Source organism: Thermobia domestica, chromosome 2, assembly GCF_964235325.1.
Source record: "Thermobia domestica chromosome 2, izTheDome1.hap1.1, whole genome shotgun sequence".
In the NCBI taxonomy this organism is placed as follows: Eukaryota; Metazoa; Arthropoda; class Insecta; order Zygentoma; family Lepismatidae; genus Thermobia; species Thermobia domestica.
The window spans coordinates 24,373,369-24,390,449 of NC_137455.1; the positions used below are offsets into that span (position 1 = coordinate 24,373,369).

General features: G+C 37.5%; 1 protein-coding gene across 3 annotated transcripts in view; it reads left to right on the forward strand.

The window, feature by feature from the left end:
* Positions 1–17,081, forward strand: part of LOC145671258 (glutamate-gated chloride channel-like) — a 186,589-nt gene that overhangs the window by 146,648 nt on the left and 22,860 nt on the right. For all 3 annotated transcript variants that reach the window (XM_081740201.1, XM_081740191.1, XM_081740181.1), the window contains exon 6: positions 11,129–11,211. In XM_081740201.1, the coding sequence (XP_081596327.1) occupies positions 11,129–11,211 (83 nt within the window). The remainder of the gene's footprint in view (positions 1–11,128; positions 11,212–17,081) is intronic.

The window sequence follows — 17,081 nt, forward strand, 5'->3', positions numbered from 1 at the left end:
AGTTTGTGCAAATTTTCTGAACAAACACAATTTGTGTGACAATTTTAAGGAAACCGTAAACCTTTTGGAAATTCTTCAATTATCCCAACGACAATAGCTGAAGTAGAACGTTACTTCTCTAATTTTAAAATAGTTAAAACATTTTCGGGAAGCACAATATGTCAGGAAAGAATCAATGCTTTGGCTGTCTTATCAATCGAGCGTGATTTCATATCCATCATGCCTAACTTTAATGATAGAGTAATAGGACATTTTGTACAGCAGAAGACACGTCGGATAGACTATTTACAAACGATAAAATATTTATAATTCAGCAGTATTAATACAATTTCTACCTGTAGACATTACGTGAATCCGAAATTATGGTATCTGAAAACAGTGTTTCTTACGATATGGGTATGGTATTTTTAAAGTTTGTTACACGCAACGGTGGCGTATTTAGAGAGGAGCTATAAGGCTCAAGATCCCCCGAAATTCATTTAAACTTGTAGGCATCCCAAAGGAAAAATTAAGTGCTTATTCATATGCTGTGCATAGCTCCTCCCGGAACAAAATCCTAAATACGCCACTGACACCCAATAAGCAAAACAATAGTGTTTTGGTTGCGGTTAATTTCAATTATAATTGTCATTTACGTATAACGATTAGAGTGCTAAAAGATATGCGGTTCGTGTAGATTTTATAATTAATTACTGCAAACGGGAAATTTAATATACAAAAAACACACTGTGCAGAACTACCTCAGATTATGGTATCGAGCCGCTACTGGTAAACATGCTAATCAAATGGCCGAATTATCTCTTTTAGTAGCCCAAAATGCTATGAAAAATAATAGCAACAAGTCAAGAAATACAAATAATAGCGACAATAACCAGCACAGAAATGGGAATAAAAGCAATTCTTAAAATAACAATAAAAATAATAATGCACCTAAACCAGAAACAGTTACAGTTTGAGGTACGTGTTATAAGCAAGGACATTCTTCTAGCATATGTTACAGGAATAATAAGCAGGGAAACGCATAAGGGTGCCCCAGAACAATTCTTCTCAAGAACATGTTCTGAGGGCTGTAACACAAGAAGTCGTAAGTATTAGCACTAACAAACAAACATTGAAATCACTTTACACTGTGGATCCAGTGACTGACAGAAGAGATAACATTAAATTATAATATCAGGCGCATAAGTTGCTAATTAATGTGATAATTAATAAAGAGAAATACCCTGTGATAATTGATACAGGAAGTTCTTTGATTCTGTGGCCAAAATCAATGATTTCTCCAAACACGCAATTAATTCCTTTTAACACCAAACTTCGAGGAATTGAGAATTCCATCGTAAATTTGCGTTATATAGCTCTAATTAAATTCAAAATTGGGTCAACATTTTCTCACTACTTTCGCAATTTTAGAACACGGAGAATTCTACCTTTATTCGGAGAAGATGTTCTAAATCTTTTAAAAGCCAAAATTGTCTTACAAAGTAACACATTGTCTGTATACAGGAAGCCACGGCCACCGAAGTTAATGTTCAGGAAGAATTATCGGCAAGTGCGATTCATTCAATAAAATAGCATAAATAAGCTGATGTATTTACCACTCGACAAAGTTACCATAGCAGCTAGGACACATTTCTTTCTACCCATTAATATCAAGAGACAGAAAATGGATAAGGAGTCTCTCTTGTCTCTCCACTAGAAAATTTATTCGATAAATACGGATTGCAGACTTTACCTACTGAAGTACTTAGAAACAATTTCGCACTGTTAATATCTAATCCGACTAACAGGCCAATAACGTTAGCGAAAAATACATCGACGTAGAATCAAATGTAGAGGAGGACTTGCAAGAAATCGATATACAGGGAGATCAGCAATTAGACGAATAAAATGACGAAACAATTTATAGCTCTGAAGAAATTACAGGGTAAACTGGACAAAACGAAATCACTTTTTGATGTTAAATTATTTGACATAAACCCGGACCTATTGGATGCACAGAAAAATGGTCTACATAATTTGCTTTTTTAAATACAGTGACGTCTTTTCATATTCACCGTCAGACATAGGATACTTTCAGACATAGGATAGTTCATAAAATAAGGATAGACAAAAGAGCTTCTTTACATCAGAGGTTACCTCCTATTCCTTTGGCAGTGAGACAGCAAATTGATCTACAAATTAAGCAGCTCTTAGAAGCTAACATCATTAAAGAGATCAGTGAAAGCTCGTTTTCGTCACCACTTCTCATAGTGCGCAAGCCAAACAACTCAAAATTTCGCTTTGGTTTGAATTTACAGGCATGTAATACACTTACAAAATATCTTAGCATACCATTCCAGTCCCCAGAAGACATTTTACATGTACCAAGTGGCAAATCCTGTATTTCAACCATTGGCATAAAGTCTAGCTATTTTCACTTATTATTGCACCCTAAAAGCCAAAAATACCGACCTTCGAGGTCAATCATAGCAAGAAATCCTATCAATATCAATGTTGCGTTATGAGTCATACCACTTCAGCAGGAGGCCTGACTATAGCAGTACGCATGCTTTTGAAGGGTTTACCACCTCGTATTACCGCATTTGCGAATGACCTCATAATAGGGAGCAAAAATTGGAATCAGCAATTATCGGATTTGGAGGTACTCTTCAAGAGGCTAAGAAAACACGATTTTAGAGCTAGCCCAAAAAAGACCCATCTGTTATACTCAGAATTGGATCTATTACGATTTGCAGTTAGTGGCAAATGTCGTAGACAACATTACAGCCGAAGAAATATAACAATTTCTTATATATGAAATTATTCTTAAATATGGAGCTTTTTCGTACCTGAATTTAGATAGACACCCTGTACATAACGCAAAGAGACTACAAAACCTAGCAAAATTCTAGATATTTGTCCAGCATACGATCATAAAACTTTAGGTGTAGTGGAAACATTCCACAGAATTATACAGAATGCTCTTAAATTTTTAATGCAGGAAAATCGAAACCAATGGCCGAAGCATATTCCATATATAACCTTTGCGATTAACACATTTACCCAGCCTGGAACCAAGTATTCAAGTTTTTTCTTAATGCACGGTTACGAACCTAAGACCATTTCTGATATTGCGCTTGCATCAACCCCAACATTATGTATCTACAGGCAACACTTGAACAAGATACGGGAAATAGTGAAGGACAATTTAGCTGCAAGCTATAAGAAGCAGAAGAAATATTATGACGCATAGCTTAAACAAACCATGTTTGACAATGGTCAGAAAGTACTTGTATTCTATCCGAACCGTCAGATTGGAGTACCAGAAGGTTTCTCCTCTAAATTTGTTCGTCCAGTTACTCGAAATAATCAATCCTAACCTTTATAGGATCAAGTTTCCTGATTCATATCGTCAACCCGTACAGGAAATTTCTGTAAACTGAATTAAGCCGTATTACGAAAATGTAGATGACACTCTGCATCAGGATAATTAGTTATTTTTTTTCTACACGAGCGAAGACATTTAAGCCAAAAAAAGAAAAAACAAGGACCCTAAAACGCAAGACGAAAGATACACGACAGAATCTGTCATTAACAGCTCATCCTTAAATATTTCTCTTTTTTCAATTGGCAGCACGAAAAGAAAAGAACAAGATAAGGAAATAAACTGAAAATGTCCCCTTTATATTCATTAATTTTTTTAAATAGTACATATTAATGAAATATTCCAAGTATTTTATTTGCTATGGAATAGAGATTCAAATATTTACGTTTTACAAAAAATCTTTCCTCCTCGACTTCATCTCGGCAAACTCCTGTATAAGATCTGCCTTTTCAATGCTCGAAGCCCTCTCATGGTTGATTGCCAACATTCGCAAGTCGCTCATTCTCTGCTGTGTAATTGAACAAACACCTTAAATAGCTCTTGACCCTGTTTAAGACAGAATGACCTTTCAGTGGAAGCCATAGTCACGGGTAAAGTCAGGAATAAATCAGTAGTACTCAAAACTTCACCGGAAAATAGAGAACAGTGTTATTCTTTGAAATATGGTTTCTAAGTTCAGTGTGAAAGGAAATTAATTCCAATGGTAGCGATAAGCCAATGTCTTGCTGGTAGTTCTTTTGTAGCTTTCGCCCTTAACTAAAATTTCTTCTTCTGAAAGGCACACAAGTAATTTTGGAAATATATCAAAAATTGTCTGAAACGGTGTAAAACGGTTCTCTGTTTCATTGTACGCAATGGCAAATGTCTATTGTAAACATTATCCCTGAAGCAAGCCTCTGTTTTCGAAAACCGATAATCTTTTACCAGTTCACCAAAGTCTTTTTTTTTTTTTTTTTTAACTTTGGGTTGTCTTCTTTTCTACGAATACATCGTTGACTTTCCACTTCTCAGCAACAGATGTGGCCTCTTGTTTTATTTGATGGTATTCTTCTCTCATTTTCTTCAATTCCTCTTGACTCTCTTCAAGAGTGCGAAAAGCTTTCTTAAGGTCAATTTGTTTAGTTTTGAGAAGTTGCAATACGATGTTCAGTTGTGAAAATACACCCTGTTTCAAAAAGAATATACGTATTATGAAGAATTATTTTGTCTAAGTTATCGATTGCTGCGTCTCGGCTCGACTATTGGAAAAACGAATACATAGTCTAGTTTATATTAATAGCCTCTAGATGTCAGTTATCTTCTGTTTTGCTTGGTAACCGTCATATGTTTAAAATGGCTACTCCGCAGCCGAAATCATTTTGTGTTCTCGAGTTTGCGAAGTGCAATTCCGTGATTACAGTGCAAAGACGTTTCAGGTTGAGGTACCAAACTGATCCTCAGAATGGGTGGAACATTCGCAGATGATATCGAGAGTTTGTAGACAGGGATGAATTCAGGGGGTAGCCCGGGGGGGAATGTCCCCCCCGAAGAAAATTCATTCCCCCCCGGAGAAACTCCCAAAATTTCAGTCACAAATGTAGAAATTACTTCACCCAATTATTTCTTTTTCTTTCCTTGCATGTGCAGACGAAATCCTATCTCTCAATATACATATAAATGACGCAGACCCATTCTATATAAATATTAAACATGTAACATCTAAGATAGAATACCAAATAGTCAATAAAACCTGTATTTCTTAACGTTATGACCCAGTTTGACAGAACATGAAATTGTCAACTGTTGAAGAAAGGTTTGATAGGTACTACACTCTCGCCCTATATTGTATATTAGTAGGTAGCACTAGCACAGATTGAGATAGGAAAGGAAAGATAGGGAAGATCTTTCGATCATTCCATATGATTTCTGATGTCAACAGACTTCAGTTCTTGAAAATGTACAGTTTTTGCATTATTTGAAATACAGCGTCTAAATCTCATTTCTCGCATCGGAAGTAACAGGCGTAAATGTGTTTCACGATTGTTAAAGTAAACACACCTTTCTTTAACTAAAAATAAGTCAGTTAAAGGGTGAGATTCAGAGGGCGTCATTTAGAGGGATCAGGGAGGAACAGTTATTCCTCCTGGGTTAAAGATTTATATAGAACTTTTCAATATATAAGTGGAAGATTGCTATTGAAGGAGACGAAGGAGAAGCAAGCGGAGCGACGGCCCCGGGCACCGAAGAAAGGGGCGCACGATTCGGGAGGGAAAAAGAAAAGAAAAGACGGAAAGAAAAAAAAGGGGGAATGAAACACATGTGCACATGTGGGCATATGCACATATATAAAATGAAAGGAAAAATGTAATAAAAAGTGCTCAAAATCAAGGACACTCGTAGGGTTTACGAGGGTCACTACGAAAGTTTTGAGATACGCATGTAGCACAGTATTTGAATTCCAACAATTGCGTTCGGTAGTGGTATCCAGAGCGAAGAAGCGAAGTTAGTTTCAACTCGCCTCGCTTATCGGCGTGGCCGTATCGCCTTCATTTGTTTGTTGATGTGAGCAGTATTTGGCTGTCTAGAATGGAGCTCGAAAGGGAACATTTTCGGGCAATGATCCTTTACGATTTCAAAAGTGGTTTGAACGAGACACAAAGCCTTGACCGTTTGCAGAGGGCATTTGAGGACCCTGCTCCTTCCCGTGCTACAATTTTTCGGTGGTTTGGTGAATTCAGAAGAGGCCGGACATCGCTTAAAGATGAAAAGAGAGCTGGTCGTCCGGCAACAGCTGTGTCAGATGAAAACATTGCCGCTGTGGAACAAATGATTCGAGAAAATCCTCGAACAACTTTCAAGGACATTGAATCTACAGTGAACATTGGATCGCCAGCAGTAACAAAAATGCTTCATGATCATCTTCGGCTCAGGAAGGTTTCATCTCGTTGGGTGCCTCACACTTTGACTGAACAGCAGAAGCACATGCGTGTGGAATGGTGTGAAGAAATGCTTGCAAGATTTGATGGAGACAATTCTCGACGCGTCTCTGACATTGTTACTGGTGATGAGACTTGGATCTAACAATCTGACCCTGAAAATAAACGCCAGTCTACAGTTTGGATCTTTCCAGACAAAAATCCACCCACGAAAGTGAAGCGACCGCGAAGTGTGGGGGAAGAAGATGGTCGCAACTTCTCCAAATCTGGCCATGTTGGAACTGTTCCACTTGAAGAACAAAGGACTGTTACTGCTCAGTGGTACACCACTGTTTGCCTAACAAAAGTGTTCCAGAAGCTTTGGGAACGGCGTCCAAGAACTGGATTGCGTGGGATCCTGCTTCATCATAACAACGCGTCCGCACACACGGCCAACATCACAATTCAGTTTTTAGAATCAACGTAGGTCAAACTTATGACTCATCCGCCGTATAGCCCTGACCTGGCAGCGTGTGATTTTTTTTCTGTTCCCCATAATAAAAGATCGCATGCATGGGAAGAGATTTTGCAGCCTTGAAGAAGCTGTAGTGGCTTACGAGAATGAACTTTCAACACTTGAAGAAAAAGACTGGCAAAACTGCTTCTAAAAGTGGTTTTCGAGGATGCAAAAGTGTGTACAGTGTAATGGTGAATATTTTGAGAAAATGTAAGTGTTAAATTGATTTTAAGTGTGTAATTTATTTCACATCTCAAAACTTTCGTAGGCGACCCTCGTGCTTTTTAAAATTTTCTCACCTTTCGCAGCTGGTCTGTGGACCTCACTCATATGTACGGAGGTTCCGTCGTATACTCTCGCCCCAAACGCTGATTTTCCACGACACGGCACTAATCCTACTGAAGATTTCGTAAACTAAACTATCGATGTGTATGCAGTAAAGAAACCAAGGCTAATATACTTGATTTAGAATCAGAAGTGTGAGAAAGAATTATTACTTTTTGTTAAGATATTCCTATGTATGTTTGTTTTAGAACAAAAAATATTTGAGTTAATTTAAAAAACTTCTACGTTAGTAACAAACAGGAACTACTGAATATAGGGGGAAAATAACTAAAATAGCTACTGTAAATAGCAGTTAAAGTTTAGTCTAAAATATTTTTGCCAGTCTTTATTTAATGTTTTAGATAAAATTAAATGATTATTTAAAAAAATATAATCTCACATTGAATATTTATCAGCAATTAGTCTCAATATTAGCTAAGATGTGCATGTGAATGGAATTGTTAAATATGCTGCTTTCTTGCAAAAATACAGAAAAACAACCTCCCCCCCCCGAGGAGTTGACATTCCCCCCCGGATGAAAATGTCTGAATTCAACACTGTTTGTAGATACAGGATGTGTATGTAAAGGAAAGAGTCCTGGCCGCCCACGTGTTCCTGAAGAAAATGTTGCACGAATTCAAACTGCTTTCCAACGTAGTCCTTCAAAATCAACTCGTCGTGCCAATCAGGAGTTGCCAGTGCCGACAACAACAATTTGGCGTGTTTTGAGACGTCGGTTGGTTATGAAGACGTACAAGTTACAGCTATTACAAGCTCTACGTCCTGATGACAAACGCAAAGGTGTGGCATGAGATTCTGGATGCTATTGACAATGATAACACTTTTTGCTATTGACAATGCTATTGACAATGAACAACGCATCATGTTCAGTGATGAAGCGACTTTCCGTGTTAGTGGTCAGGTAAACAAACAAAATGTTCGAATTTGGGACCTACAATATCCACATGCAGTCATTGCACATGTACGAGATTCGCCCAAAGTCGGTGTGTTTTGTGCGAACTCCCGATCATTTGTTTACGGTCTATTCTTCTTTAATGGAAACACGGTTAACAGTCAGCAGTATCTTGCTATGTAACAAAACTGGTTGTTTCCGAGGCTGCACGAAGATAACTTCATTTTTCAACAAGACGGGGCATCCCCTCACTGGAGTCGCCAAGTGCGTGAATATCTGAATGAAACTCTACCGAACCGTTGGATTGTTCGTCAAGGAGTTGGCGACTTAGCATGTCTCAACTGGCCTCCACGGTCACCGGATTTGACACCCTGTGACTTGTTCCTGTGGAGTTTTGTTAAAGACAACGTTTATGTACCACGACTCCCACAAAACCTGGAAGAGTTGAAGGACTGGATAAGTACTGCCATAACATCAGTGACGCAGGACATGCTTGCCCGTGTATGGGAGGAATTTGAGTATCGATGTGATATTGTTCGTGTGGCTGATGGAGGACATATTAAAAATCTGTAATTTGAACTTTGAACTGTAATTTGTACTTGAGAGGTTCGTAAAATTCCATATTCGTAGGTCTTAAAGTTTAATAAATATATGCATTCGAAATACGTATATTCGTTTTGAAACAGGGTGTATTTTTGACAGCACCACAGTCAAAAACACAAAGTCGAAGGAATCCACGATTTTCGCTAATTACTCTGCTTCTGATACCTCGTTAGCCTTCTTACTTGTCAGTGTAAGTTTTCGGAGAGTTTTCATTACATCAACATACCTCAACCTGATAGCTACAATGGACTGATACCTTGAGGCCCATATGATTGGTTTGAGCTTTTTCAAAGTGAAATTTGATTCCCCTGTCAACGACGACAGAAAATCCAACCTATTATAGAGATGCCACATTGTCTTGATACTTAGTCTTCCTTTCCAAGCGCTGCTATCGGCTGAAGGAATTCCACTCTCTTTCGTCATCCGTAGAGCAATGTTGCCGCACTTCGGAACGCGAATCTTGAGGTCAGTACAGAACGTGCGAATTCTATACGAGAGTTTCTTGTTCTTAAATCTGACAATAGCGTAGACGACTGCAAGGTTCTCTCGCTCAGCAACAGCTCAACCCTTATTGGCTCAACGCGTGGGTGTGTCGAGAGTGTGAGCTTTAGTTCGCATTTTTGCCACGGCTCAAGACATATTGGCAGCATAATAATACTTTGGCCAAACTAATATACACAAATTCTGGTGGAGTAACTGGCAACTTCTTTTACACAACCACGCAGTGAATACATAAAGCTTCTTCCTCAATTTCTTGAAGTTTTTTTTTTTCTGAACACCTGAGTAAGCACCGTTCATTATATCCGTTTCCTCTGCACTTTTTTTCAAAGACAATCCCAATTTCCCCAAATGACTGAACACTAGAGTTGAAAGTCCGGATGCAGTTGGATTTCCTATGTGTAAAAAATTCTAAGAACACTTCAACAGTGTTGCCAACTCTTGCAAAGAGTCACAATGTGTGGATAAGCTTATTTTTAAACCCCTCGAAAGTAAGAGACATCTCGTGAGTCGTTGTCAGTCCTAGTAGCTCATTAACTTGGTTCAAGTAATTAAACCATTGTGAAAATATCATTCTTTTTCAGGTGAAATTAATAAATTAATATTTAGAGACAAGGTGCGGGGGTACCTTTGAAAGCCCTTGGGCCCCTTAGGTTCCGGACCCCCCCGCACAGCGGGGTCTTGCGGTTTGTAGATCCGGCACTGCTAGGAACATTGTATTGCATAAAACATTTTAATCGTTCTCACTTCTTACTTTAAAGAAAGACAGAATTCACCACTCGAAAGAACAAATACGAAGACAAGCATTCAGTAGGATAAATAACTTCTCTTTGAGATACCGACACTTCCTATTCTTTGTTTTTTTTTTTCAAAAAGCTGATTCATTATTCTTCACTGAATGAAAGAATGCTGAAATTGCACTTCCGTATTTAAAAGGCAAATGGTCTATAGAAGGATGAGTAACCTATAATTCTTCCTTTCCTCGATTATTTTTTCATTCTTTTTTCTTTCCAGTGTAGACTACATATTATCACCGACATTTTGCAAGGTAAACATTATACAAGATGTTCCAAAAAACATGATCATAGTTATATTATACAGGATGTCCAGGAATTCAAGTCCCTCATTATCATCATTATTGGCATTTAAAAATCGGATTATTTTATTTAATGATTGAGTTGATTTTGTGTTTAACGTCCCGTTCAACAGCGAGGCTATATGAAACGTGGACCTACTGATTAATGTGGAATCCGAACCACATGAGCTTCCGCCGGGAATCGAACCCGGGCCTCCCACACCAAAGGCGCGTATGCTAACCGCTTAGCCACGGATGAGCTCTATTTTATTTAAATACATATGTTTAGTGCAAATATTTTAGAAACTTTATACCTTGTACAGGATGACCAAGAAATCACGCCGCTCGCATCATGAACTTTTCAATATAAAACATCTTCATATTCCTGTCATAATCGCAACCTTTTTAGTATTCGCAACTATTATCTTGTGTATATTAAATCGCTATCTTCGCTCGGAACCAAAAACATCCAAAAGACCCCATATCTACCAATTCCAATGGACACATTTAATAGTATTCATACACCTAACGAACAAACTATTTCACAGGCTGCAACACCTCTCACGATTAGTAGATACGTATATTAACTATCCAACGCCAAAGCTTAAAACAGCCCTACCTCGACGGAAATGAAGTGACATGTGATATGCACCGTTCCTGCCTGTGTTTAGGGAGTAACTGTTTAATGCTTTATTCCACTACCTTAATAGTGCCTCGAAAAGTGAATTATTTTTCAGTGTTATCAGTGCTTTAAGTGACTTTTGTGTGTGTGTGATTCCTTAGTGTTACCACCCCCACAACAAGAAGGCTAACCCTTCGGCTTATTTTTTTAAATTTGGGAAATTTCCCTCAAACTACGAACACTGCTGCAACATAGTATTACGAATCTTTCTGTGAGGCTAGTAATATAGTGACTATTTATTTATCTTTCTCTTTTCAGAGTAACAATGACGTTAGCTTGTCCAATGGATTTATCCAATTACCCCATGGACAAACAATCCTGTGAATTACGAATGGCCAGTTGTAAGTACATTTTTGTTCCTTTAAGTTTTTTTTTACTGAAATAAATTTGACTCTATCAGCAGTAATACTGATAATAAGATACATCTTTGTACTTGGCAATTATGATCATTTTTTTCCAAAGACTTAAAATATTCTATCCTCATCTTTTTATAATAGTAGAAGTCAAAACTTTCAGAAAATTTAATCCACCCACTTCGAATAAACAACCTGTTGTTTGTAGTTCACCCATTCACCATATAATAGAGACGATTATTGTAAAGTTTAAGATGTGAAAAAGTTGTAATTAATAATGACAAGTTTAAAATAATACAAGAACGACTATTTATAATATATGAGGTATGTATGTAAATTAGATGCATATTTTAAATTTATTAAGGTCGTGCTGTAACTTTGTCTTATTTTCGGGTAAAACTCGAATCACCAGTATCTTGCAAGTCATTTATTTAATTCATGATATATTGATCGTTATCACGAACACCTTGTCTCTATCTATTAGGAAGTTTGTTAATTCCAAGGATGTTATAAAATAGAGGATCTGCCCATACAACAAAATCGTGAAGCCATACGTCACAGCTTCGCCACACCTACTCTGCCCACTCCGCGCCACTAAATGAAATGAAATGAAATCTCTGAGTTTTACGTCCCACGGTTATGCCGGTTAGGCTAAAGGAGACGGTGATGATGAGAGATGAGTGAAATGGTGGAATGAAGAAAGTGGGAGGAAACGGGAGAACTCCGAGAAAACCCACGAGCACGGTGTTTGTCCACCACAAAATTCACTTGGCGGTGGCCCGCGCCACTAAGATCGCAGTGTTTCGAGCCAATAATCATGGCGGAAGCGAGAGCAGCTAATCAGACGTGCCGGCTCAGACGATGCTCGATTGTTTTTTTGGCTTCACTGAGTTCATATGATAAAGATACGTATGGGCAGATCCTGTATTTTATAACATCCTTGGTTAATTCCGAATGGAAACAAATCATTTACAATGTTTTTTTTTTCTTGCAAAAGAAACAAAAACACTGCAATATCCACACTATCACTATTGCCAAGTTTTGTCTCATTTTAAAACTTTGTTATATAGCGTATAACAGTCACCAGGTTATAGAAGTATTTTTTGTGGACGCTTTGTATATATTGGAAAGACAGTAATATTTTTTTCGATTTACACTATTATATTCTGCGACGCCAATTAGTTCTTTCTTCGATAGGAACTGTTTCCCCCCAACACACACAATTGAACAAAGAAGTCTTTCATCGTTTTTCATATATATATATATATATATATATATATATATATATATATATATATATATATATATATATATAACGTTATTTTGTGGTGAGAACATTTCAGAGAGCAACAAAACATCTCAGTGTTTCTCCCTGACTTATTAATATACAAAAACTATGTTCTATGGTCATTTGGAACTGAATTAAGTGTATTCTCCAATCATCTATGGAAATACTGCGATCTAGAGCACATCAGATGCAGAAACGACTGAATGCCACCAGCCACATCGCTTTAGCAGCTCGTTGCCAGTGTACTAACATTAACGTCAACTCTTTTTTGTGTTCTATTTGCATGTACATACAGGTGATTTAATCTGAGTGCTTTTGGGAATGAACTGCCAACATTGATCAGTGGACCAATGCAGCTCGTATCTCGAACGTCTAAGTTCGAGGAGTCTGACTCCGTAACTGTAAGCAGTAACCACGCACGTCGCGTCAGGAATCAAGTATGATATTGTGCTAAGCGGCAAAAGCTATTAGCCGGTGAAGGACGTTTTCTTACGGCTAGCCCCAAGCAGTAAGTCCTAAGATCACATACCTTGTGCGTCAAAGTTATAAACGCGCCCTCCAACATTATCATTCCACTTTGGAGACTATCTACTTTTACTGAGGATAAACATCGACTCTTCAGGATTGTTTGGAGTAGCAACTCTATTGCTTCGTGAGATTATCCCGGCTACTTTTAACCAGTGCTAATTCCCCAAGTGGATTAGTGGTGTAAGAAAAGTATATCTAATGGAATCATTATCTTAATCTTTAATCCTAATATATAAAGTGACAAAGGACTAAAGTATAGTGAGAAAGTAAAGTGTGATTTTATTAAAGAAAATAACTATACATATGCAGTGTTGAGTGTTGTGAGTATTTTTCTAATCCGTTATTTTCTTTAAATAGTATTTTAATAAATAACCATAGTGTCGTTTAATCCAGTGTGTTTTAGTTGTGTGTATGAGTAATGTTTGTGTGCGTTGTGGTCTGAGTGACCGTCTGATCGTGCGTGAGGTTTTCGAGACGAGACATCCCATCCTCTCGGTTCCTAATACCCATTTCATTATTGAGACCAGCAGACAATTTAAAGATAATTTTGTAATCCCTTTTAGGAGATGTACTTCAACGCCTTACCCAGGTAAGTCCAGCTATCCGGAACATACTCATTGGCAGGACCACAGAGGACAGATTCCGGAAAACAGTTATATAAATAAATGGTACTCGAACGGCGACCCGATACCAGGCGATTATAAGCGATCAATGATGAAACTGTAAACGGTTGATTTCTACAACTTACGGTTTCATTGTAGGATTAACAGAGGAAATGGAACGTATTCTTATCACGGTAAATCGATTTACGAAAACGATTCTCGATATCTGTTACCATTCTTTGCTCTATTCTTGGGACCTATTCTTTAGTTGATTTTCTTAAAAAATCGCTTCTCAATATCTAGAGTTGCCAGTCGTTCCACAATTTATCAGACCGTTCGGTTTTTGACCTTGTCCGGTGTCCGGTATGATCTCAAAACCGAACGTTAAATGTTTGGTAATTTTCTCCTTATCGGTCCTATTCTTTGTTCTATTCAGATTATTTTCGAGTGACGAAAGGAATTGTTTGCCGATGAACATGGGTCATCATCATCATCATCATCATAGGTATTCTGCCTTTATTGGCAGGTCAATTGCCGCAGTTGAGAAGCTTCCATGCTCCACGGTCCTCCGCTAACTTCTTCGTCTTCGCGTATGATCTTTCTGTTTTTATATCATCCATTAATTGTAGTCTCCTTCGCCCCCCTCTCTTTCCCGCCACCATACCATCTAGGACGTCCCTCATGATACAATCTCTTCTTAGGCAATGTCCCAACCAGTTTCTCTTGGCTCTTCCTAATAATATCTAAAAGTGTTCTTTTCTCACCCACCATTTCTAATACTCTCTCATTCGTTTTGCGCTTGACCCAACTAATTCTTTCCATTCTTCTCCACACCCACATTTCGAAGGTTTCCAATCGATTTTCATCACCTTTACGTAATGTTCACGTTTCCGCCACATGGTTAATGCAGAGCATATAATTGTATTTGATATCAACATGTCATGCGCAGAAATTGTTGAAGAATTGAAGGCAGGAAAATTTGTCGAATTTATCAAAACTGGTAAAGGGCAACAAAAGTACATTTTCAAGAATGGACTTAGCACTGCTTTATCCTCAGCTACACCTTCCAATTAAATAATGCACCCAGATCCAGTTAAAGTATGAAGGCATTATGAGACATTAGTGGCTCCCGCGTAGCTGGTATGACTTATTTTTCAAGCATATTTTGTGCATACCATAATTATATTGCCAAATATATTTCATTTTCTGTTTAAATACGCTATTTTATTGATGGTAGACAACACAAAAATTACATATTTCAACTGAACCAAAACTGGAATAAGTAAGTTTAGACAATGCTTCAAAAGTAACTAAAGTTATTAAATTCGAACTTTTCCGAATCACTCAATTTTATATGAAGTAACCACTTTCTGGTTGTTCACATTTTTGACAAGCGATGATGTCACAATGTTAAGAATATACGTACTCCAAGAGGGTGTCCGGTATTTCCATTTTTCAAAAGTTGGCAACCCTATCGATATTCCCTTCTACTCTGTTGGGTCTATGTAAATCATTTTTGAAACCGGAAATGCTATAAAATTTCAACCCTACTTCCCGTTACTGTAGAGTATTATGGGTGATTAAGGTAGCTATGTTGAGACTCTGAATCATGAAAAAAAAAAAAAGCTTGTCGCTAACTATTATCACTCATGTTGTATAGTAACCAATGTTGATTTCTACCACTTAGGTTTGATTAGAAGGTTACGGGAGAAATGGAACCTGTTATCGGGACGCTGAATCGATTAAAAAAAAGAAAAAAAAGCACCTTGATATCCATTATCGTTTTCGGTCAGACACCATTCGACAGACAGACAGATGGATGGACAGACTTCTGACACTTATGCATAGCACAGTTCGGAAATTTAAGAGACCTTATCACTGCGAAATTAAAATACCGCTAATTTTAGAGTAATTATGTGATATCTTCAAATAGATTAAATATAATCGAAAAGTGGAACAAGACCTCCCTAGACAATGTTATTTTGCATGATGTGCCGTTAACACGAGTCACCTAGTAGCTTTCCGTTTGCAGTTATTTAGAAAATAAATGCCGATTTTCTAAATTACTGGAAATCGAAAGCAGATAAGTGAGTCGTGATAACGGTATCTCACGTAAAATAATAATGTTCAGGGAGGTTTTGTTCCACTTTTCGATTATATTTTATCTATTTGCACAATTAGTGTAAAATTAGCGGTACTTTAATTTCGAAGTGAAGGGGCCTCTTAAAAAGTGAGGAATGAGGTTACGAAGACATTTAAGTCCGTTTATGTATATATATATAAATTCATTAAATTTTACAGAGTTGTTGTGATTTGAAGTTCTTAACCCTTCTCTATGGAGTCGCCACTCAGATTTACAAATTTCTCCCAACATTCCTTCACTTTGTGAGTACCGTCCATGTAGAAGTCTGCACATCTTGGTTAAAACCACTCTTCCACGTCATGAATGACCTCATCCGTGTTTTCAAGATGGCGACAACGCAACGGATTCATTATTTGGGTAAACAAGAAAAAAAATGACTGGGTGGGAGGTTTGGTGAATAAGGCGGATGCTGGAAGCCAAATGCTCTTGCTTTGTCGACAGCAACTTGAGATGAATGAATGGTGCATTGTCAGCTAGGAGAAGAACGTCTTTCAAGAGCATGCCGCATCGTTTCGTTTTCAGAGCATCGCACAATTTGTCCAGGAGATTACTGTAGTACTTCCCCACGAATGTTTTGTCTTTTTGCAAGGTGATTTGTGAGGATTACCCCACGAGAACCCCAAAAGAAGTAATGTTATTAGAATAACGCCTGAGAGCGTTATAAGATTGTAATGTTATTAAAATCGCGCTACTGGGCCACAAAGATCTTAATGTTACTAAAATCGCACTGGTGGGCCTTAAAGATTGTGATGTTATTAGGATCACGTTAGAGGGCTCTAATCGCGTTAGTGGGCCATAAAGATATAATATTATTATGAACATTCTAGAAGGCATTATAAAATTGTAATGTTATTAAGATCATACCAATGAGCCTTAAAGATTGTAATGTTATTAGTTGAGTTGATTTTAACATCCTTTTCAGGAGAGAAGCTATATGAGACGGGACCTACTGATTAACATGAAATCCGAACCGTGCCCTCTGCATCCTTGTTATAAATTTCAGGTTTCGTACAATGGTGCCTAATGCTTTTTTAATATGGTTTGTTATTTCTTACCTCTTTCCTCTTCCTTTTCTACCATTGTAGTCATCCTGATTTATGGTCTTTGTTGTGCTTATGTAACGTTATCTTCTAAAGGATTGTCTTGTGCCAATGAAGTTCCCAACTAACTATTTTACTTTATTAAACTTACTATTTTATATGGTAACTCCCCGGTTAAAATTTAGATTTTCTTCAACATAAGATTGCCAGTTCTTCTATTTTTTAATTTAACTATTTTAATTTGATAGATTTCTTTT